This window comes from Vombatus ursinus, unplaced genomic scaffold, assembly GCF_900497805.2.
Source record: "Vombatus ursinus unplaced genomic scaffold, bare-nosed wombat genome assembly UNPS02015030.1, whole genome shotgun sequence".
NCBI lineage: Eukaryota > Metazoa > Chordata > Mammalia > Diprotodontia > Vombatidae > Vombatus > Vombatus ursinus.
Window position 1 is genome coordinate 132,912 of NW_020954808.1, and position 23,827 is coordinate 156,738.

The 23,827-nt window shown below is 55.0% G+C and overlaps 2 protein-coding genes and 1 pseudogene across 2 annotated transcripts in view; 1 reads left to right on the top strand and 2 right to left on the bottom strand.

Moving 5' to 3' along the window:
• The first annotated feature begins 164 nt into the window (after positions 1-164).
• Positions 165-19,700, top strand: LOC114031050 (basic helix-loop-helix and HMG box domain-containing protein 1-like). The gene is given in 14 exon segments (XM_027846053.1): positions 165-476; positions 1,767-1,793; positions 1,795-1,856; positions 4,191-4,281; positions 5,522-5,621; positions 11,761-12,012; positions 12,217-12,370; positions 15,143-15,246; positions 15,826-15,978; positions 16,069-16,145; positions 16,484-16,657; positions 17,274-17,527; positions 18,550-18,651; positions 18,913-19,700. Coding segments are annotated over 14 exon segments (2,091 nt in total). The 3' UTR covers positions 19,142-19,700.
• Positions 5,851-9,779, bottom strand: LOC114030921 (annotated as a pseudogene).
• A 104-nt stretch (positions 19,701-19,804) lies between the features above and the next one.
• LOC114030946 (homeobox protein SIX5-like) overlaps positions 19,805-23,827 on the bottom strand; it is a 5,325-nt gene continuing 1,302 nt past the window's right edge. Inside the window, exons 3-5 of the mRNA XM_027845907.1 lie at positions 23,174-23,820; positions 21,758-22,611; positions 19,805-21,034 (exon numbers count right to left, since the gene is read on the bottom strand). Of these exons, the coding sequence (XP_027701708.1) occupies positions 20,478-21,034; positions 21,758-22,611; positions 23,174-23,820 (2,058 nt within the window). The 3' untranslated portion in view covers positions 19,805-20,477. The remainder of the gene's footprint in view (positions 21,035-21,757; positions 22,612-23,173; positions 23,821-23,827) is intronic.

A 23,827-nucleotide genomic window follows, 5' to 3' on the forward strand; every position in this document is an offset into this window, starting at 1 on the left:
CAATTGGAGGGAGGGCAAATACCCTGGACTGGGAGGAGTCGTGGGGAATTTGTGGGCGGGGGGGTGGAGCAGGGGGGAGGGAGGGCAGGAGCCTGTTAACTAAAGAGGCGGGGCCCCCCCACAAAAGGCGGGAAAGCGCCTCGTGACTGGCAGGCAGGGGCCAGATGACTGGAGGCGCAGCGTCACGAGTCAGCTCAGCTCGATGAGAGAGCCGAGAGGCTGGAAGGGAGCGAGAGGGGCGGAGCCAACGAGGCTTCCGTCCAATCCAGGGTAGAGATTGCAAAATGCGGGAAGCTCAGGAAGCTCCAGGCCTGCCGCAGGGGAATGGGGCGGGGCCAAAGCAGCGAGGCGGAGCGCTATTGGCCAGTCGGTTGGCCGTGCGCGGGCTGCAGCTGGGCTTCAGGGCAGCTGTGGCTCTTGCAACAGAGGCGAGGACGAAGGCGGCTGCGGCGGCTGCGGCGGCTGCGGCGGCTGCGGCGGCTGCGGCGGCTGCGGCGGCTGCGGCGGCTCCGGCGGCTGCGGCGGCTGCACGCGCTAGGTTCCAGGCCCGGGGTTCGCAGGCCAGAGGGACGGGCGCGCGTGCGCGTGGCGGCTTTCCCCTGCCCCCCCCCTCCCCTCCCCGGCCCGCCTGGGGTCTCGCGCCTGCTCCCGGGCAGCAATCGGGGGCAGGACGCTGCTGGAGGGAGGCCGGGGCTGGAGGAGGCGCGGCAGGAGGGTACTGGGGCGGGGGGGTGGTAGTGGTACCGACTGGGCACATCGCCTGCCCTCTCTCCTCAAGGTGGGGCCACCCGCCCCACCCCGGGGTCCCTCCCTATGCCCCGCCCCCAGATCTCCTGGCCCCACCCAGGAGCCCTGTTCCCCTCCCCCAGCTCCCTTGGCCCCCCCTTGCCTGCTCCCGACTCCAGTGTCCCCTCCCCCAACACCTCCCCCCCGGTCTGCGCCCCACCCCGTTACTTGGGCCCTCCTCCACGTTTCTCCCCCAGCTTTCTACTCCCTCTCTTGACCCTCGCACATCCCACCCACCTGCTTCCCAACTCCCAGGGTCCCTTCCTTTCCATCTCTCCCTAACTGGGGATGCCCAGACCCTTCCCCCATGCCCTGCCTCCCTCCCCTCTTGATCTCCTTGTCCTGCTTCCAAGGGCCTCGCCCCCCCCGAAAAAACCGTGCCCTGTCTTCTAGGGTCCCCTCCACCGCTGGGGAAGCCTGCACCCTTCCCCTGGGCCCCACTCCAAATTTCCCCCTTCCCATTCCTTGGCATTCTACCTCCCAGAGCCCCTCCCCCAGATCCTTCCTCCCGCTTCCCAAAGGCTTCTCCCCCACACTTGTCCTCTCCCTTCCTGCATTCTCCCCTCTGAAGATGCCCAGGCCCCTCCCTCCATGCCCTGCCCTCCCCCTCAGTTCTTTCCCTCCAATACAATCCAGGGGCCCTTCCACCCAATTCTTCCTGGGCCTTGCCTCCTTCCTCTCCCATCCTTCACTCCCTAGCTGGCCTGTGTCTCTAAGGACAATGACCCAGCCCACCCCTACCTGCCTTAGGGAACCTTTGCCAGATTTCCCCCTTCCTCCCAGATCCTAATCTCCCTTCCTTTATATTTCCCCCACTCCTTCCAGGGCCCCAGGGGAAGAGATGACCCTCTTCTCCCCATGGATTCTGCCTCCTTTCTTAGAAGGCCAACTTGGGGCCTCGAGAGAGAAGTACCAGTCCCAAGGGTGTCGGAGGCCAATGGCCCACTGATTGCTTCCCCTTCTTTCATCTCCCTTTCCAGATGTGAGGCCCCAGTGGACACCCATATACCCCCTGAACGGCCTCAAGGAGGCCCTGGCTGCAGAATGGGCCCACTCTGCCCCAGTGAGAGGTAACAGGGGAGCACCAGGAGGGGGAAGGAGTCTCCTCTTTGTACCAGAACAGATGACAGAGCTAGAGATTCTTAACAGAGGGAAGAGAGGTGGAGAGAACATTGGATTTGAGTCCAAAGGTCTGGGTTCCAATTCCACATATGCCACCTACGTGATCTGGGACAAGTTGATTCTTCTTTGGGTCTTAGCTTCCTCATCTGAAAAATAAAGGGGTGGATTAGGTGGCCTTTGAGGTTTTTGCTATTCCTGGACTTTCTGATAATGTGATTTTTCAGTGCAAGACAATTTAGTTGTTAAACTTGTCCTAGAGAGGCCTGGGAGGGGATATTGAAGAGAGGTTGCCTGATTGGAGCTTGAAAAGAGGAGGGACCTAGAAGCAGAAAGGGTCACCTCTTGAGGACTGGGGATTCCCCATCACTAAAAAGCTTCAGCACAGGCTGGAAGAGCCTTGTGGGAAATCAGGCGGTTTGACCCGGTGGAAAGCTGGCTGAAGCTCACAAAGGATTGCTTTGGGGCCCCACCTGTGATGCTAGCTTTGGGACTGTGGGCAAACCAGCAGCCGCCAGCACCTGCTTTGAGCCTGATATCTGCTGAGCCAGGGGTACAAAGAAGGGCAAAGATAGTTCCTGCCCTCAGGGAGCTTGCATTTTAAGGGGTGAAACACCAAATAACTTGCACACTAGATAGAGAGATATACTTATCTATCTGTACACACATACATACAGATTAGATTGAAGGCAATCTGGTGGGAGGAGAGGGGAGAGCAGTGAATAGCAACTGAGGAGACCATGAAAACCTTCCTTGGATAAGTGGTATTTGACCTGAGGATACCCCTTACTCAATATGAAAGGAAATGAATTTTAGCCTTTACCATCCTCTCTTCGGGGATTATGTGAGCCCCATGTTGGGAACTTTCGATTTAAAGGAATCCCTCTAGCGAATTGGGAGGATGGACCCCTTTTAGGAGGATTTACAGGAGAACATGGATGAAGGTAGCACTGAATGAGAGGCTGTGATCTTTTCCATCTGTAATTTTATATGGAGCACCCACATTCATGACATCAAAGCTTCATCATACTATCAAAGGAGTACTGATTTTACTAGGGTGTGAGGGTCATTTGAGCTAATGTATGTAAATGATTTGGCCAATCTTAAATCCTTACTCTGGCATCATCATCATCATCATCATCATCATCGTTATTATGATGCTCTGGGGAATCCTGCTTGGTGCTAAGCTGGACAAGGAGGCCTCAGAGGGATCATTCAGCTCTGAAATTAGCTCCTGCTCCTGGTCCAGCTCCAGACAGGGCCCCCAGGGAGCCCCCATTGCTCTGTTTGACAGGAGCTTAAGGCACAGACTGTCTGTGAGCAGGGCTCTGCTATCTGTGGCTTTATGCAAGTGTCTGCAGCTTCCATTCCCTTTGGCCCAAGCTATCCTTCCCCAAACAGCTCTAAGTTAATGAAACCTAAGCCAAAGCCATCAGCAAACTGCCCTCTGGATTGGGTCCTTCCCTGGGGCTTTTTTTCTAAGGCCTGTCTGTGTCTCCCCAGACCACCTTCTCCTGGTTTGGAAGTTCTACAATGCCACACAAACACCAAGACTTATTGCTGCTGTTAACATTGGGTGTTGAGGGTAAATATTACAAAAATTGGAAGTAGGAGGGCATGGGTCTATTTGCCTCGCACGAGCCTGCAGGTGAGCCCAGGACACAAAGCCACAAGGGGGCTCTGAGCTGGTCCAAGTCTCACTTGGCAGATGAGGAAACTGAGGCAGTGAGGAGAAGCAGCTTGTTCTGGGGCAGGAACAGCTGAGCTGGCCGATTCCGGGTCTCCACATCCACCTCAGAACCTTAGTTTTTATATCTGTAAAACAGGCATCATAATAATAAATAACATTTAGCCCTGCATATATTAGCTCCTTTGGTCCTCACAGCAATGTTGGGAAGTGGATGCTATTCATATCCCCATTTTACAGATGAGGAAACTGAGACCGAGAGAGGGAAGTGGCTTTGCCCAAGGTCATGTAGCTAGTAAGTGTCTGAGACAAGATTTGAACTCAGGGCCTCCTGTGTCCAAGGCCAGTCCTCTTAGCCACCTAGAGGCCTAATAATAGTACTTGTGCTGTCCATCTCACAGGACCCTGGTCTGCTGTGTAAATATGAGCAGATAGCATCATGCATGGATCACCTGTTTGGGGGTAGTGGTCTAGTCCTTTGACCCTAGTCTAAAAGGACCAGCTGAGATCTCTTTCCTGAGGACCTATAGGCAGGATCAGAATCTAGGCCTAGATTTGGGGTGCTCACTGACCTCTTCTGCATTCTCTCCCTGAACAGAAAACGGAGGCGAAATCATACCAGTACGCTTCAAGAGTTAGCCATGCTACTGCCTATCCCCCTGCAGGCCAGCAGCAAAAAACTCACCAAGGTACAGGGGGAGGGTGGGCCAAGGGCTGTGGGAAAGCAGGTGAGACACAGGACAGGGAGCCAGGGGGCTTTAGGAGACAAACTGGCCAATGGATGATCCCTCAGAGAAGGTCCTAGGATTTCATAGCCCAAGGGGACCTGCCCCAGCTCCCATGGGGCCACATAGTGATTTGAACTCGGGCCCTTTGGCTCTAAATTCTGTATTCTTTGCATTTCGCCACTGTGCTGGTGACCATCTGTCAGCCCCTGAGGGTGGACAGCAGGGTGGAGAGAGAAGCGGGAGCCCCCACTGACATTTCTCCTGTGGGAGGCCTGGCTGCCTGGCCTCACTGGCTTTCTCCCCTCTCAGCAGAGATGGCTGATTGGGCATTCTCAGAGCCTGATGGTGTGGGGCCAAGTTAGCTAGAAGTGAGCCCTGCCCCACCCTGCTGAGCGTGGCAGGGGTCAGGAGTCTGAGGCTGGAGTTCTGGCTGGGCCGGGCCACCGCTTAGGTTGTTGCTTCCTCTCCGAGCCTCCAAATCCAAGACTGGTACCAAATGATCTTTGAGGTTCCTTCCAGCACTGAGTGTGCTCTGTGACAAGGTTGAAGAGGCCAAAGAAGAGAAAATGGACGAACCTGACAGCAATATTCCAGTGTGGGAATATTGGGTGAGCTGGCCCATGCAGGAGGAAGCACCATCATTCTGCTTCTTCACAGTTAGTCGTTGTACACCATTGCTATGACTGTGGACAACTGATTCTGATTCTGCTCGCTTCACTTTGCATCAGTTTGTAAAAGTCTTCCCATGTTTTTCTGAAAGCATCCTGCTCATCATTTCTTGGTGGGTACTGTTATGATCCTCATTTTTCATTTGAGGAAACTGAGGCAAACAGAGGTGAGATGACTTGCCCAGGGTCACGCAACTGCTAATCAGTATCCAAGGCTGGATTTGAACTGAAGTCTTCCTGCCTGCAGGCCTGGGGCTCTATCCATTGTGCCACCTGGCTGCCTCAGGCCTCTTTCATTGGGACTGCTGTCCAGTGATGCTTCCGCCATCTTGTACCCCGTAGTTTAGAAATTAATGGAAATTCCCCTTTAGGCAGAGACGAAGCTCAACGATACTGAGCTGCAGGGGCCCTGGCTAGTCCAGGCCTCTACTGGGTAAATACTGACTGACTGACTGACCCGAGTGAGGCGTTTCATGGGGAAGTTCTTTCTGATTCCCGATTTCACCCACACCCTCTGTTTCTTTTGGGCACAGAAGGAGATTCTCCTGCACGTTCTGCACTATATCAAACACCTCCAGCGAAGCATTGATGTGGCCAAGTCTCTTCTCTTATTCCAGCCGTCAGACAAAGAAGGTAACCCCTACGTAACTGGGGCCTGGGGAGGGGATTTTGAGGTGGGGTGCAGGTGGGGAGCAGAAGTCTCACACTGGACTGTGGGAGGCCTGGCCCGGGGAAGGCCTGGATGTGCAGTAGAGCCCAGGCTCAGCTGGGAGTTGGGAGCCTGAGACTGAGCTCCAGTCTGCCCTTCCCTTTCCTTTTGGGTGACTGAACAAGTTGCATCTTCTCCCTGGGCTTGTTTCATCTAAATGAGCAGAGACCCGGCTGCGTGAAAATCAGGTGAAGGAACAGGCTGCTGAGAGCTGGAGAGCAGGAGGGGGGGTGCGCCTTGGCTGTCTTCAGGTGTCTGAAGGGCTGGCGTTCCCAAGGATGAGACCAGTAGAGTTGGCATGTTTGGCAGAACTAGGAAGTCGCCGAGAGGAGAATTTTGGCTTAGTTTGAGTAAACACTTTTGCACAATTAATTAGAACTGTCCCTGACTGAAATGGGCTGCCGCCCATCACTGAAGGTCTTCAGACGGGTGCAGGGGATGCTTAGAGAGGATTCTCATTCAGGTTGGACTGCATGACCTCTGAGCTTCCTTCCAGCTCCAGCTGGCCACGAGTCTAGTCTTAGCTCATTAGGACTAGCTCTGTGCTTCTGGGCAAGTCCCTTTCACTTTCTGAGCCTTAGTTTTCTTAGCTGTGAAATGGGGATAATAACACCTGTACTACCAAATGAAAATTGTCTGCCACATCACACTGATAGCACATGTTAAGAGGTCCACCGTCCCCAGGGCTTTTTCATTCGAACTGCTTTCCAGGGGTATCTCCCTCATCCTGTGCCACACAGTTGATCATTTTCAGGGTAGGGGGCAGAATTCCTGTCTGGGGACTTTCAGGAAGATGAGACGAAGTTCCCAGGGAGGAAACTTGGCTCCTACTAGGTGAGTGGGGGAATGGATTTTCAAAGTACAAATGTAGGAAGAATTAAGAAGAGAAGAGACCCAGATCTGACCCATTTACATGTCCCCATATAGAGCTTGGTGGACGTGGGACTGGATGCAGGAAGCCTCCTACATCCCCAGGCAAAAACAAAATGAAAGAGTCAGCACCCCAGAGCTCCCCTCATGTCTGAAGAGCCTGGTTCCTGGGTATTTGCCATAAGCCTTGCAAGAAGAAACAAGTTGGAAAGTTAGCATAGGAGGGGGGAAGGAAGCACCCAGATGGCCCCTTCCACCTTATTGCAGTAGTTGAAAGCTTGGGCTGACTGGGGTGGTGAGGCCGGGCACACTGAGGAACAAGGACAGACCTCCTCTTGGCCGAGAGCCAGCCGGGTCCCTCAGGGCTGGCCCTCAGCCACCTGCCCTTTTTGCTTTGGGAGCAAACATCTGTAGAGATCCCATGGCTGCTCAGGAGAAATCCTTGCTATTTGTTGAAAAACTGACTACTCCTGGACCCCAGATTCCCACCCACTACTCCCTACTGCATACCCTGCCCTCTGGCCAAACTGGGCTGCTCAGGGCCTCCAGCTGTGCCATCCCTGGCATGCCCGCCCCCCCCCCCGCTTGTCTGATTGCTCTCGATCCTTCCAGTGCCCAGCTCAACTGGCACCACCTTTCTAAACTGTTACAGCAGGAAGAACATGGGGTTGGCAATCAGAGGATGCATCCTGGTTCTGCTGCTCATGCCCTTCGTGACCTTGGGCAAGTGTCTTTTTCCCTTGGCCTTGTGTTTTTTCCTTGTATAATGTGTGGGTTGGGCTAGATGGTCTCCAAGGCCTCTTCACCTGTAAATCCTACCATCCTCTCTGAAGATAGAAGATAGGCCATATTGGAAAGAATATTGATTGGCCTCCGGCCTGGGTCTGCCTCTTGGCTCAGAACATTAAGGAGCTAAGTGACATTGGGCTAATCCCTTAGTTTGTTGATCTAAACAGTTGGGGTGATAATACTAGTCCTGTGCCTTAAAGAATGGTTCTAAGGAAAGCGCTTCATAAATCTCATGTACTATGGACATGTGAACTGGTATTGTGAGGAAGGAGTCCATTCCTCCTGACCACAAGAGGAGAGAGAAAGCTGGAAGAGATCACTCAGTCCCTAGGCCCCATTTGATTCAGCACTTGCTTGTAACTGAGGGGGTTTGGTCAAAGCTGGGGATCACGCTGGGACAAACAGGGGACCCCTAGTACACTAGTGGGATCTTCTGGGCTGTGGGGGGTGTTTAGAAGACATGGACAGAAATTGCATGGGATGCCCCTGGGTGCAGGGGCTGCGATCTGTACCTGTGGAGGGTGCCTTCTCTTCAGTAAGGTCTCAGCCAGTGACATCTGGAAGCATCACTCCAGGAACAGAGTGCAGAACTGGGAGTCAGGTACCTGGGGTTTAGTTAGTGCCTCCTGTGGGCCAGTCTCTGTGCAAGACACCAGAGATACAAAGACAAAAAAGGAAACAGGGCTTGCCCACAAGGAACTTACATTCTTTTATTTATTTATTCATTTATTTATTTTTTAGGAGCTCACATTCTATCTCAACTCTTTACTTTCTCCCTCTGTGACCTTGGGCAAGTCCCTTAGCTTCTCTCGGCCTTGGTTTCTCCATCTATTAAATGAGTTCTAGATCATCTCTAAGCTCTTTGCCAGGCCAGGGGGAGAAAGGGGGTAGGCAGAGGAGGATACAGGAGGTAAGGAGCAGTCGTCAGTCTTTTTGTTTTCGTTTTGTTTTCTTTTTCACATTGGTAAACTTTAAAAATGATGACCATTTGTTTCATAGACTGATAAGTATTAGCTGTGGACGAGTGGAAAGCGCTGACTTGGCCCAACTCATTTTATGGGGGCCTCAGTGAGGAGGGGTGAGCAGAATCTGAGGCCCTGTGAAGAGCGAGACTTGCTCAAAGTCAAATAACTAGTTATTATCAGAAGCCAGGCCAACGCCCAGGTCTCTTGATATCTGGCCCAGGGCGCTTCCCCCTGAAGCACTTAATCTTGCTTTTTAAAAAAAAAAAAAGTTTTTACTGATATTTCTTGTTTCATAGTATCCCATGTATCTGTCCCCTTTCCCTTCCCTGAAAGCCAGCCCATATGGCAAATAATATTTTATTGGAGAGGGAAGAAAAAGTCTGCACAACTAGATACATTGAAAAAGTCTGAAAACGTGTTCAAATCTGTGGACCTCCCATCTCCATAAAGATTGAGGGTGTCTTCTCGGCTCTCTTCGTGCTAGTCGTACTTGATCTTTACAATTTTGTTACATTTGCTTTTGATTTTTTAGTGTGTGACCTTGTTATGGTCATTGTGTGTATTATTTTCTTGGCTCTGATTACTTCCTTCTACATCAGTTCACGTAGAGATTTCCAAGCTTCTCTGTACGCATCACACACATCATTTCTTTCTTTCTTTTTTTAATCACAGGCATTTTTATTAACAGACTATTAGAAAAATAATCATGGTAGAGACCTTTGGTTCATTCTCCTAATAAGCCTATTGATCTGGTTTTCCTGTTACCAGCATCTCCACCTTCCACAAAATGCTTTTTTTTTCCTTCATTTTGTCCTGTGGAAAAGATCATTTGAAGGGACACAGAAAGTTGTTGGCAGCTTTGAAGTGCTTGCCAATAGTGTAGATCTCATAGATCAAGTCCTCTGCAGATAATTCCATATTTACCAAGAGATTTTGCAATAATGGCATTACCAGGGCAATTCTCTGTTTCTTGATCTTGCCATAACCACATTTGTAAATCAAGTCATTCACAGACTTCATGTTTGGGTAACCCCATGCAATATATGGTTCCACAGTCCTCAGCATGTTAAATGAAGCTTTGCTAAGGTTAACAAAAGTGCCATTGAAGATTTGGCAAAGACGAAGAAACTACAATATTCTTTGGACCTTAGCCCAAAGGTCTATTGATATCTCTGATTTTGATCACAAAAGCTAACTTCAGTTCAGCAGGTACATAGTAGGTGCCAGCTTTGCATACCATTCTAGTCAGCCAGATTTTGCTTCTGTACATCTGTCCTTATGAGAGGCCTTAGCTTTTCCATAGATAACTTTTCTCCACATTTTACAGAGCTTTTTTATAGCCATCTTCTTCTTCAGGTGATTGGCCTTCAGTATCACAAAAGCCTTTTGTTTTTTCAGAAGGGATTCTGGAATGGACAGTTGCTTCTTCTTTTCTTCTGTGCCCTCCATGATTCCAACTGGAAAAAAGCTACACACATCATTTCTTCTAGCAGTCATATTCTATTGCATTAATGGACCACAACGTATTTAGTCATTCTTCAGTGGCTAAACTTTGGCTATCAACTTGGTTTCCAATTCTCAGCTATCCCAAAAAGTGTTGCTATCAATATTTTGGAGTACTTATGTGGGGACTTTCTTCTTCTCGATAGCTTCCTTGGAGTGTAAACCAATAATGGAGTCTTTGGTTCAAAGAGTATGGATATTTTAGTCACTTTCTTTGCATGATTCCAAATTGCCTTCCAAAACGGTTGTGCCATATCACAGCTTTATCAACTATGTTTTAGGGTACCTTTCTTCTCACACCCCCCCCAACATTAACTGTTGTCATTTTTGGTCATTTTTGCCAATTTGCAGCATGTGAGGTGAAACCTCAGAGTTGTTTTGATTTGTATTTCTCTCATTAGTGATTTTTTTCATGTGGTTGTGAATACTTTGCATTTCTTCTTTTGTGAACTGTTTGTTTATATCCTTTGACCATTTTTCTATTGGAGAATGGCCATTAGTCATTTATATATACATATACACGTGTGTATGCATGCTGGTGTGTATATTTATGTATGTATTAATTATTTATATATCTTGGATATTAAAGCCATATCAGAGAAATCTGATACAAAGATTTTTTTCCCATTTTACCACTTCCCTTCTTATGCTAGAGGCATTAATGTTGACTTTGCAGAAGCTTTTCAGTTTTGAGTAATCAAAGTTATCTGTTTTATCTTTTGGTTGCCTCTGTCTTCTGTTTGGTTAAGAATACATCTCCTACCTATAGCTGGGAGAGGTACGTGATCCATCTCTCTTCTAATTTTTTTATGGGATGGTCTTTAACATTAAGGTCATGTGTTCCTTAAGAATGCATTGTGGGGTGGGGTATAACAAGCCAGTCTAAACCTAGTTTCTGCCAAACTGCTTTCTCATTTTTCCAGCAGTTTTTATCCCTTGGTAACCTCTGTTTTCTACTTTATCAAACACTGGGTTATTGTGTTCTGTTGTTTCTGAATCCCCTTGTCTCATCTCTTCCATTGATCTATGATTTAGCCAATATCAGATGGTTTTGATGACTGCTGCTTTAGAATAGAGGCACTTAATCCTTCTATCCCACTTCAATTCATTTTTCACCCCAATGCCCAAATTGTTTTCCTAATGCACTGCTCTGATTCCAGCACTTGTTTGTTCAAAAATCTTCAGAAACCCCCTTCCTGGTGGATGAAGTCTAAACTTCATCCCTGACATTCGAGGCCCACCATCCTCGCCTCACTCCATTCTCGGTTCTGGCCAGGCTGGTCTGGTTTTTCCCCCGCTTCCTTGTCCTGTCTCCTAGCTGTGTCTTTGTTTATGCCATTCCTCACTTGGAAGAGATTCCCCTTTCCTACCTTTGCCTGTTTGAAGGCTCATCTCAGACCAGCATCTCTTCCTTTGAGCCTTTCCTGGCCCAGCTAGATGAAAGTGAGCTCCCTTCCTTCCCCACCCCTGCACCCCTTCCCATGGCACTTTACCTAACTTTCCCTTGTCCTCGTCACGTTCTACCTGTGTCCTGCAACCCCATTAGACTGTACATAGTATGAAGGCAGACTTTCTCTCTCTGCGCAGTGCCTTGTACAGTAACCAGGACTTGGTAACAACAGCAATGTTTATAGAGCGCTTGAAGGTTTGAAAAGCTCTTTACAAATATCAACTCATTTGATACTCAGAACAATCCTGGGAGGTAGGTGTTATTGTTATACCCATTTTACAGTAGAGGAAACTAAGGCAACTCTAGCCCTTAAGTAACTTGCCTAGGGCCACATAGCTGGTAAGCGCCTCATCGCTCTATCTACTGCATCACTTAGCTGCTTCTCAGAGGACACATACTGCCTTGAACCCAGAAGGGAGTGTTTTTGGTGTTGCCCGCTAAGGGGTCTAGCATTCCTCTCCAATTCCAGTCACTTTGGTTTCTCAGAACGAAGAGCAGGGGCCACAGATCCTCATCCATGCCTGGCCCTAGGCAGAGGCCCCTCCCAACCAGGGAGGCAGCCGGTGGACAAATTGAGCCCAAACAGAAGCAGAGGAGAAGCTACGGGGGAAGCCGCTCTCCCCAGGAGACTCCCCACCCCTTGCCGACAACTGGAGTCCTGGTTGCCCCCATCCCACAGAGGAGCTGGGCTCACACTTCTGGAGATGGCTGAAGGCGGGGTTCACCGCTGCGTAGCAAGTTGGTTCCTCAGCCCCACCCTCCACTCTGTTTCCCCTCATTCCGCTCTGAACCTTCAGCCCCTGGTACTAAGCCTATGGGGGAGGGAGGGTGGGGTTCAATCCTCAGGGGAGGCTTGAGATTCAGAGATCCTTGCTGGGAAGGGAGGGCTGACACCATAATGGTGGTGGGGTCTTCTTTCCTTTCCTGGCCCTGTCTGCAAAGGGAGCCAGGCAGAGCTGTTCCCTGCCTCTCCTGCACCAGCCTGTTGTGGAGGATCCAGTGCCCAGGAAGAGTGCCCCTGCCCCACCTGCGAGCCCCAAATGACAGCAGGTGGTGAGTGGCTGACACCTCACCCCTGGAGTGAGCCTCTGCCCAGGTAAGGCCCTCCCTGCTCTCACCTCCACCAAGAGCCCTGGCCTCGAAGTCCTCCAAACTAGAGGCCTGTCACTGGACCCTCGGAGCCCAGCTATGAGTCACCCTTAGAGTTGTGTGGGCGTCACGAATGCTTCCCAGCTCAGGGGCTCGTGGAATAGCAGAGGCAGAAGTCACCAAGTTGAGGATGGTAAAGGCAATAGGCCTTCCTCTGGGGACATGGCTGGCATCTTCCACCTCTCAAGTTCGTGATTCTTTGACCCCAGGAATTGTGTCGTCCAACGCCCTCATTTTACAGAGAAGTAAACTGAGGCCCAGGGTCGCAGAGCCACCTTGCAGGTGTAGGGATGTGAATTGTTACTGTTTTTTTCTACTCCTCGTGTTCCAATCTTTACCCTGGGGTTATTTGCTGGAGGGAGGAGAGCCAAGGAACTCCTGCTCATGATTCAGGTTGCTCAGGCTGCGGGGCAGTCAGGAACTCTGAGGAGGGGGCGTGCTAAAGGGGAACCTCCTGGTGGAAGGAGGCCTTGACTTTTACCTCCACGCCTTCATTCCCGTGGGCTCGATGGGCATGGAGCTTGGAGACTCGGAAAAGCCTCAGTGCATTTAGGGTTGGTGTTAGAGCGGAGGCTCCGACCCGACCAGGAGTCCCCTCAGCCTCTTCCCTGACAGATGGCACAGGAAGAAGAGCAAGCCCCTCCCACTGGCCAGCGGCTCCATGGAGCAGAAAGCTTTCCTCTCCGTCGGCCCCAAACGTGCCTTTTGTGCTTCCTCAGCCTGTCTCTGCAGCTCTGCCTGCTCTAGCCGAGCAGAAGGAGAATCCTCAGCCTTCCACCTGAGAGCCTGGAAGATGGGAACCATTCCTAGTGCTTGGATGGCGGGTGACCATCCTAGTCACCCTCTTCCAGATGCCCCAGCTTATCAGGGGCCTGCCCAGACCTAAAGAACAGAAGTGGCATGCTCAGGACAGAAGACAGAGCACTGATTAAGCACCTGCTGTGTGCTAAGCACTTTGATCCTCACAACAGCTCTGGGAGAGAGGGGTTATTATCATTCTCGTTTTATGGCTGGGAGAACTGAGACACACAGAGAGGTGAAGTGACTTGTCCAAGGTCACATAGCTATGAAGTGTCAGAGGCCAGATTTGAACTCTGGTCTTCCTGATTCCAGGCCCCAGTGCTCTGTGCCAAGCACTACCACCTACCTCGGCTAGAGGAAGAAGATTATACAATCAAATGACCATAGGAAAGGGCAGACTGATCGGTGCAAGAGACCAGCCAGTCTCAACGTCTTCGTCTGAGGGTGTCAGGGAAGGCTTCCAAAAGAGGCAGCATCCGGCGGGCGGCTCAGACGACCCGAAGGAGGCGAGGCGTGGTGCCACGAGAGGGGATGTTGCTGGGATCTGAATGACTGAAACCAAGGATCCCTCATTGGGAGGCTGAAATGCATGTCTGTGGGACATTTGGCTCCACATATCAGCCGAGAGGAACTGGGGGGGCCGGGCAAGCAAATATCCTCATGCAAAGAACTGGGGGTCTTGTGGGGTACAGTGCAGTCGCCAACGAAATCAATGCCGTTGTTTTTCCATTTTCCACTGGACTTGTGATTTTACTTCTGTGGGTAGGGAACTTCCGCAGCCAAGGTGGGTCAGCTCTGGCTCAGAATTATAGTCCTTGAGGGCGGAGGGAGAGCGTGGCATGATGGAGAGAGGGCTGGCCTGAGAGGCAGAAGACCTGGGGTCAAGTCTTCTTTCTGCCCCGCACTGGCTTCTTCACCCTGGGCAAGTCACTTCGCTTCCAGATGTCCCCATGCAGGTCTCTGAAGTACAGTCTTGGGCCCTCCTAGTAGGAGCCAAACGTCCAGGCTGTGGAGAAGGATGGCCCTGCAGGCCTCTGCTTCGTCAGGTCACTTCTGGGCGCCCCATTTCAGGAAGGCCAGTGACAATTATGACAATAACAAATAGGGACAGAGCTCCAAGGAAGGCGGCTGGCACGGCCAGCCATTTAAGGGTCTCCGGAAGGATCATGGGAGGCTCATCCTTGGAGGGACGTGAGAATTGCCACCTCGGATCTGAAGGGCAGTCACGTGAAAGATTAAACTCGTTCTGCCAGGCCTCAGAGTCCAGAGCCTGGACCACAGAGGAGGAGGAACAGGGAGAGGGAGGGTGATCGTGGCGGCCCCCTTGGGGGAGCAGGTGACTCCTGAGGCCTCTCGGGGCTCCCGTCAGGCCTGCCCTCTGCCTTCACCTCCAGCTCACCCTCCACATGCATGGTCGTTTGCATGTCGTGGTCTCCTCCTTAGACCACAAGCTCCCTGAGGGCAGGGAAGGGTTCTGCCTTTCTTTGTATCCCCAGCCCTTAGCACAGTCCTGGCACAGGGTAGGCTCTTATTGAATGCCTGGCTGGCATTCTGTGGTTGTGAGCCAATGGGCTCAGCTGGTCTGGAGATGAGTGAGAGGCAGACAAAGAGGGGGGATGGAGCCAGACCACCTAGGGCTCCCAGTGGGAAGGCAGAGGCATCTTGCCTTCACGCAGGGGATGGGCAGGCACTGCGGCTGCATTCCCCTCCTGGAGCAAGGTCCCCTGGAGGCTGTGGGCCTGGAACTGTGATGGCATGTCCCTAGATAGGCCAGAACTGGCTGGGGCTGGGGGCTGTTCCTTGGGGTCCTTTCTAGTTCTGTGTGAACTCTGTACCTTGGTCTCCTCTGTGAGGTGAAGGGCTGGATTAAAAGGCTCTCTCAAATCTCTGATTCTTCTTGCACCCCACTGTCTTGCAGGCAGGAGCTGGTGTTCTATGACTCCTGCAAGGAGGAGGAAGAGGAGGAGGCAGTGGACACAGGGCCTTGGCTCTCAGCCGGGCCCCCCGACAGCAGCCCCCATGGTGAGCGGGGCGGGTGGATGCAGCCTCTCTGGCTTCCCTTCTGTCTGAGCCCGGGCCCCAGAGCTTGGGAGAAGCTGTGGTTTGGGCTGAGACCATACAGCCCAGCCAAGCCAAGACGGCGAAGACCTGGGCAGACTGTGCTTTGGAGCCTCGACCCAGCCCCTGGTGGGACAGAATCTGAAATGGCCCAGACTGAGTTTCTAAGCTGGAGATCCAGAGGATCCTGAGAGATGGTGAGGCATCCTTGCTGGAAGGGGCCTTGGCACATATGTGGAAGATGTGGGATGGTGGAACCTTAGGAAACTACCTCGTCTAACCCCATCGCCATACAAACAGGGAAACTGAGGCCTGGAGAGGGAGTCAGCTGCCGAGCCCCAGCCTTGTTCATGGTTGGGTGCACTGCCTAAGCCTTTCTTGGAGCTCAGAGGCAGCCTGCTTCCCAGAGTCCTTACTGCGCTCCTGGATAGGAGGGAGAGTCTCTTCTGGGTCCCTGTCGTCCTTATCTGGGTTCCGTCCAACTTGGGGCCTGTTGATGGAGGAGTAGCTTGTGTAGCTCAGGCTCGCCTGTCTGGTTTCCAGGGAGCCCTGTGGTGGATTCTCTCAGGACCAGGAGCTGGCCTGGAGTTGGCCAGCCCTGCGAGGAGCTTGGCCTGAGCCCCTCACTCTTTACCTCTCCGGGGCGACTGCTGCTTGAGAGGAGTCTTCAGGAAGGCACAGAGAGCTTCACCCAAGGTGACATCACAGCACCGACATGCCACGGGGTGGGGGCTGGGAGACCTTCGGAGGGGGGCCTCCTCACCCCTCTGTCTCCTGTACTCACAGATCTCTTTGAAGATGTCTGCCTGAGTCCTGAGTCCTCTTTCTCCTCTGCCAGCCTGGCTGGGGCTCCACAGAAGAAGGTAGCTGGCTTTGAAGCCTCTCCTTGCTCCATCCCCATCCCTTTCTGGTAAAAAGAAGCCCCAGCCCCACCTTTATGCCTCAGGGAGAGGCTGGAGCCCCGAGGTATTGGAAAGGAGGACAGAGACAGGCAGAGACAGAGACAGGTGTTGGGGAGTCGCTGGGCTGAGTTGGCAGCTTCTCTGTTGGGGCAGGATGCCTGGAAGCCAAGGGGCCTCAGAAGGAGTGAGCCACAGGAGAGGTCCCAGAGTGGGGCGGGAGGCTGCTGCAGAGGCAGGAGGCCCATAGCTTAAAGCGGGCCTGGCCAGAGTTGTCATGCCATTCCTTGTCTTCCGCCCAGCCCCAGGACCCAGCCCCATCAGCCCCTGGAGGCCCTCTTCGCTCCCTCAACCTCTTCCAGTCAGCATTCTCTCTAGACCACTGTTACCTCTCGCTGAGTAAGACCAGCAAGACTGACTCCGGCCCCAGCTCAGGGGTGACAGAACTGGTGTCCTGGTGGAACAGATGGCAGAAGGTGAGATCGTGTCTTCTGCCTTGGTCAGAGGCCAGCTGGCCCCAAAGCTGTGGCACTTCAGAGAGGGGCTGGCCGCCCGGAGCTGGCCAGAGGTGGGTGGCAAGGGGCTGGAAAAGGGATGACCTAGCAGAGAGGAGGAGCTGTCCTGAAATCTGCGTGAGAGGGATGAGTGCGTATAGCACCTGCTCTGTGCCAGGCACGGGGAGGGAAGGAGAGAGGTGCTGTTATCATCCCCATTTTACAGATGAGGAAACTGGGCTGCTTGGCCTCAGAGTTGTCTCAGCGAGAACTTGGTTACAGTCACAGAACAGAAAGAACTCTGGAGAGCATCTCTTCCAGTAACCCAGTTTTTCAGAGGAGGAAACTGAGGCTCAGAGAGGGGCTGGGACTTAGCTTGGGCCACACAGCTAGTAAGCAGCTGAGCTAGTGCTTGAACCGAGGCCTCCCAACTCCCAGTCCAGTGACCCTTCCACACCTTGGCAAGTTCCAAGCAGAGATTTCTGCACTGCGCAGGAGGCTGGGTGAAATGACCTTGGAGTCATCTGCCTCCCAGGACTGAGATGCTCTGAAAAAGGTAGGCCGGGGTGAAGACTAAGCCCTCTCCTCCCTGCCCCAGGCCTCCCAGCCCACCCCAGACAGCTTCCTGTCCTCTAGCGATGAGGATGACGACTGTACCTGGACCCCCACCAAGTGTGCCTCTCCTCTGCCCTCCTCTGGGAGGAAGCGGAGGAGAAGCCGGGCAGGGCCCAGTGGCAGCGGCCTTGGCAGACACGAGGAGAGCAAGAAGGCGCCCTGTCCTTTCCCACTGAAGAAGAAATGTGTCAACGGCTTCATCATGTTCTGTCGCCTCAACCGTGGACAGTACATTCGGTGGGTTTGCAGCCCAGCCTCACGCTGGCTTTTCTGAGTCTCACGTGGCCCCTTCCCTGCGCCCTCCATCACAGCCTGCACTAGGCCAACCTGCCCCTCCCGCCCGTCTAAGCCTGGTGCCCGTCAGGGGAGGCAGGCCTTCCTGGGCTGTGTCCTCGTCTCGAATTCTTTAACTAACCTGGTCAGGAGGTGAATTACTGGTGGACAACAGCTCCCAGCTTTCCTTCTCTAGGGGAATGTTTGTGTATCACTAGTAGCCCTAACTCTGTGGAAGGACTAAAGGTAAGACTTCAGGCCTGGGGGTGAGGGAAGCTTTTTGGGCCACGTGGGAAGGAGGGGTGGGGGTTAGGGTGTAACCCCCGCCTCCCCCAAGCCCCATATTGAGTTCATCCCTTAACAAAATTCTTCTTTGCTTCCTTCTCTGGATTCTTGGTGGTAGAGAGGATATTGGAGAAGATCCTGACCATTTATAGACTCAGAACAAGGAAGACCCTTTAGATCATTTAAACCAAGAACGTCAGAGCTGGGAGAGTCCTTAGAACTGAGAATGTCAGGGCTGGGAGAGGTCTTAGAACAGGGAATGTCAGGGCTGGGAGGGGCCTTTAGAACAGGGGATGTCAGGGCTGGGAGGGGCCTTAAAACAGAATATCAGGCTGGGATGGCCCTTAGAACCAAGAATGTCGGGGTGGGAGAGGCCTTAGAACAGGGGATGTCAGGCTGGGAGGGCCCTTAGAACAGGGATTGTCAGGCTGGGAGGGCCCTTAGAACAGGGAATGTCAGGCTGGGAGGGCCCTTAGAACCGAGAATGTCACGCTGGGAGAGGTCTTACAACAGGGAATGTCAGAGTTAGGGACACAGGGCCTTAGAACAGGGAATGAGTGTGAAAATGGCCCCCCAAAGGGGAAGGGGTCTTACCCAAGTCCACCAGAGCGGAACTAGCCCCCTGGTCCTGAGGCTCCCCGGGCCAGGCTCTTCCCGCCCCCCCCCAGGGTTTCCTCACCCCATCCTCCCCTTCCTCTCAGAACCTACCCTGGCATGCCATCCACCGCGGCTACCCAGGCGCTAGCAGGCCTGTGGCGGGTCATGACCAAGCAGGAGAAGAGGCCGTACTGGTAAGAGGGTGGGTAGGGGAGGCTGTGGCAGAAGAAGCCACTCCATGGGACTGTTAGTCACCCAACTAAAGGACTCAATATTGGCCCTTCCCGCCAAGTCCTGAAGGAGTGACCTGCCCAAGGTCATAGTGATAGGCAGAGGTTATGGGAGAAGTCCCCTGAGAGATCAGCCGGGCCTTGCACTGGGGGATGAAAGATCCAGGGGCCCCGTTCCCAGCCTTGGCTAAACTGCCCTGCTGCCTCTCACACCCGAGGCTCAGGGGGTGGGGGCAGCATGTGTGAGCGCCCCTCGGTGATCCCCTCCCCTAGCATCAAGGCCCGCAAGTTCAGCCGCCAGCACAACCGCATCATCAGGCAGGACTGTTCCAGCGAGGAGGATGACTGCTTATCCCCCAAGCCCTTCCACCTGCTCCTGGCCGAGAAGGCCCTGAGCTCCCCAGACCTGGCGTGCACAAGCTCCTCTCTGGAGGGCCCCCTTGCTGACAGCCCAGCATCTCCGTGAAGCAGGGGCTGCCCCCTTCTCTGATCCCCGGGTGGCCAGTGGGGGAGGGGCCGTGAAACTCCGCCCCCCACAAGAGCTGACCCGGGGAAGAGGGGCCTGGCCCCCACCAGCCTGTCCGCTGGGAATTTGTTGGCCTCTGAGCACATATGTGCAGGGGCTAATAGGCTAGTCAGCACCCCTATTTATCCTGTAGGAAGTGGGGTACATGGGGAGACCCCGGGCATGAGGGCAACAAACTCAGGCTCCCACTTTCCTCAGCTTTGGGTCAGGATCAAATACTTGAAACCCAATTGTCCTCTCACTCCACCCCCCCCCTCCAACTCTGTTATATTTATAGATTATTTATTGTTCTAAAAATAAAATCACACTTGTTCTTGGACTTTCCCTGCAGAATGCTGGGTTGTAATACTGTCCTGGCATGGAAACAGGACCTGCCCCTGATCCTAGGACACGTACAGGGACTATGGTGGGGGGGGGGAGGGGAGCAAACGGTTTCTGGCCTCTCTAAACCACCCCCCTTCCCCAGCAGCCTCGCTTGGTGGTCAGACCACAAACCCCACATTCCTTCCCTCACAGGAAGAAGCAAAAGCTCAGTTGGGGTTGAGAAAGGGCATCGGGAGGGTGCTGACTTGCCCCCACATCCCCAGGATCAGAGACCCCCCCTGCATTTCTGGGTCTGGTTTATTGAAATTGAGGCAGTAACATGTCCTAGAAAAATATAAAGATTTGGGAAGGTACAAACCAAGGTCAGGAAGGTCACCCCCTCTCGGGAGGAAGGATCTTTGGTCTGGGGTTAAGGAGGGATTGTGGGGCCCTCACTGCCACCACCCAGACACTGTCGGCTACTTGGGAGACGTGTGCACGTAGTGGTGGGGCCCTGGGCCATCACACACCCCCACACCCCCGTCTGGGACCTCTGAGATTAACAGCCATTTGCAGGTCAGGGCAGGGTGCTCGGGAGGGGTGGGCCCAAGGGCCATAGTGTTTTTCCACAGACAATTCATAGCCAGTACCGGATTTGACAGGGATGGGGGTGTGGCCACCCCTCAGTCCCCCCAGGAATGGCTCCAGGCAGGCGGGGGCTGTAACAAGCTGAAGCCTCCACTCCCAGGGGAACTGAGGGTCCCCCAGAAGGAGAGGGGCCTAGGGGGGCCTCCGACCCCAAGGGGTGGGGTGAATTAGTGTTATGATTGGGAAGACAGTAGCATTTGTGGTAGGCACAGGACCCCCAACTCGTTCCCCTTTGGCCCCGTGAAGAAGGACGGACGCTGCAGTCTCCAGAGCACCTCATTTGGGGAGTGAAGTAAGGGAGAAGAGCACAGAGGTCTAGGTCCGGTCACAGCTCCAGGGGCTCCTCCACAGGTACTGACTGCAGCTGGGTCAAGACCTTGTCCTCAGGCTCCAGCTCATCGCCCTCCTCAGCCCCCGTGCCCCCCAGCAGAAGGCCGTCTCCATCAGGCAGCCTCAGGAGGGCGTGCGGGGCAGCCGTTCCTAGCCCTTTCTCCATCTCAAAGAGCCCCTCAGTTCCCACCCCCAACTCCAGCCCCCCGGGCCAAGAAGGGACAGCGGGGATGGGGACGCTGGTCAGGAGGCCAGAGGAGTCCGGGGAGAAGGCCGGGCCGGCTGCCACCGGGGCCACAGGCACCTGGGGCTGGGCCGAGAAAGGGGGGAGGGCTGGGCCAGGGGCCACCGTGGCCAGGACGGGTCCCTCAGGCACAGGAGCCGGCGCTTCCTGTTTGACGGGCAGCGCCAGGCTGGCGGCAGTGGGTGGCAGGGTCTGGGAGACCAGCATGCTGGCTGGGAAGGTGGCAGTCAGGATGATCTTGCCCTGCTGAAGTGTCATCCCCGTCACAATAGGGCTGCTGGAAACCGGGTTTGCCAAGAGGAAGTTACCTGTCAGGGAAGGGGGGAGGGGATGAGATGGTGGCCCGGGCCTGCCGCCCATCTGGCCAACCTCTTCCACTCTGAGCCCACGTCCTCCTCTGCTAGCAGGGATCACTCCTGCCTTCATGGGGCTATGGTGACATAAACCCCTTCATCTGACAGGAGAAAATGAGGCCCAGGCCTTCCTCCAGGTCACATCATATCAGACTGCCCTGACAGTCCCAAACCAGGGCCCCTAACTCCCAGGCCAAGAATTAGGAGATGAGAAAGAGAGAGGGAAAACAGGAAGATTGTGCAGTTTATGCCTCAGAGCTAGAAGGAGCTTTGTCAAGATCACTGAATCCAATTCATGATACCAAAGGAAAGAGGGAAGGCCCAGAGGGGAAAAGACCTTGGCTATGGTCACATGGGGGGAGGGGGCAGGGTAGGATTCAGGGCTGGGTTCACTGAATCGGGAGAGAGGAGGGCAGCGGTGAAGAGAGGTAAGAGGGTGAACAAGCCACGCCCTCCCAGGTTCCCTTGTCTTCCCCTCACCCTCCTCCTCACATCACAGGTTTGGAACGGGGAAGGGCCCTAGAAATCATTTAGTTTGGAAAAGGCAAAGTGGCCCAGAGAGGAAAGTGGACTTTCCCCAGTTCACACAGGCAGGAAAATAGCAAAGGGGGGATTCCGGCACAGGGGCTATGCGTGCTCCCACCCTGAGAAGCCTGAGGAAGGGGAAAAGAGGTTTACCTGGGGTGCCCGTGGGTAACTGCAAAGCTGTGACCCCCATTCCTGGGTTGATGAGGTGAACATTGGCCTGGCCCAGGGTGGCTCCTGTTGCTGCTGCCACCTTGACAGGGCTAGCAGGCCCAGCCAACAGCTGTAGGGACCCCACGCCTTGGGGCAGGGTCACCACCTGGGATGTGGGCACCACTTGGGGAAGGGAGACCAGGGGTGAGGCCCCAGGGTACACAGGGCCTGATGGAGATAGGGGGACCACCTGGGGGGCTGGCACGGGAGCTACCGGACCTGGGGGTGACAGCGGTACCACCTGAGGCCCCGGCCCAGCAGGCGTCACCACTGCAGGAGGAGGGAAGGCCGCCGCTGGCTGGGGGCCTGGGACCACTTGGGAGAGGGACAGCCCCTGCAGTGCCGTGGCTTCCTCCCCAGCCGCCTGGTTCCCTTTGGAGCCCCCGTCTTCAGGCTGGGCATCTTCAGCCTTCAGGTCTCCAGGCTGGGGAACCTGGAGCAGCGAGGGGAGCTGAGCCTGGGCCTGTGGGCTGGAGGGTGGTGGGCCCCCTCCTCCAGCAGCCCCAGTGAGCAAGAGCGGGGCCAGGCCTGGGGCCTCCCCCAGGGCCAGCCCATTAATGATAAGAGAGCCTCCGTTCAGCAGCACAGCCGGGGAGCTAGCCGTGGTCAAGAAGCCCCCGTTGAGCAGGATAGATGGGGCATTCGGGGGTCCCGATGGAGCTGCTGCCCCAGCCAGGAACACAGAACCCGGAGCTGGCACATCTGTGCTCCCCGGGGCCGCTCCCGCTCCAGTGTCCACATCCTCAGCTCCATGACTGGACTCATCTTCTGTGCTGGGGTTCCCATCTGACTCACTGGCAAGAGAAAAGAGAGGCAGAAAGCTGAGTTTTCTAGGCGGCCCAGAAGGTCTTTGTCCCGAGGTCCCTAAAGGCTTAAGGGGGGGGGGAGGAGCTGGGAGGAGCAAGAGGTTCTCCCTCCCTGCATCTGAGATGCCTCGAGTGTAACATGGTGGTGAGGTGGGGACACACCCCTGGGCCCTGTACCCGGGGTGACTGGATCCCGATGGCAGCACGGCTGGGGAGTTCCACGTGGACTTGGGGTGGGAGGGGAGCTCCTCGAAGGAGGGGTCACATTTCACAACAAAACAGGAGGCCCAAGCATGCCGCCTCTGGCCAGCCCTGCCCCCTCCTCCCTCGATCCCTCCCCCTGTCGGCAGGGCAGCGAGGGGGCCGCTGATGTCCGGGGTCACAGGGAGGACCGCCGGAGGGGGTGTGCCCAGCCTTCCCCCTCTCCGAGGGGCAGGGAAGAGACCCCGAAGAGTGGGGGTTCTGTAAGGCAGAGTGGGGAGCGGGGACCCGCATCAGTCTGGACCGCCGGAGGGGGCGTGCCCAGCCCTCCCCCGGGGGGGGGTCTCACCTCCTGCTGGGCGCCCCCGCCGCGGCCGCAGCTGCAGCCCCGCTGCCGCCCGAGCCCAAGCCCAGGCCGCCCGTCCGGTCGCGCTGCCGTCGGTTCTTGAACCAGTTGCTGACCTGCGTGAGCGAGAGGCCGGTGAGCGCGGCGAGGCGGCGCTTCTCGTCGGGCGCGGGGTAGCGGTTGCCGCGGTAGCAGGCCTTGAGCGCGGCCCGCGAGCGCTCCTTGAAGCAGTACACCGTCTCCTCGCCGTCCCAGATGGTCTTGGGCAGCGGGAACTTCTTGCGCAGCCGGTACTTGTCCACGGCGCCCAGCGCGCGGCCCCGGGCGCGCTCGGCCTCGCGGTAGCGGGCGCGCAGGTAGAGGTCCTGCAGGAAGGCGTGGTGCGCCGCGGGGAAGGGCCGGCTCTCCAGCAGCCGGTACAGCTCGGCGAAGTCCCCGCGCTGGAAGGCCACGAGCGCCCGGGCGCGCAGCAGGGCGTCGCTGCCGCCACGTAGGCGCTCGGCGGGCGGCAGCGCGCCCAGGAAGCGGCCCAGGCGGCCCGCGTGGCCCGCCTGCAGCAGGGCCTCGCACACGCACGACACCTGCTCGGCCGACACCCCGAGCCCGCCCCCGCCCGCGGCCGCGCCCTGGGCGCCGTGGACAAGTACCGGCTGCGCA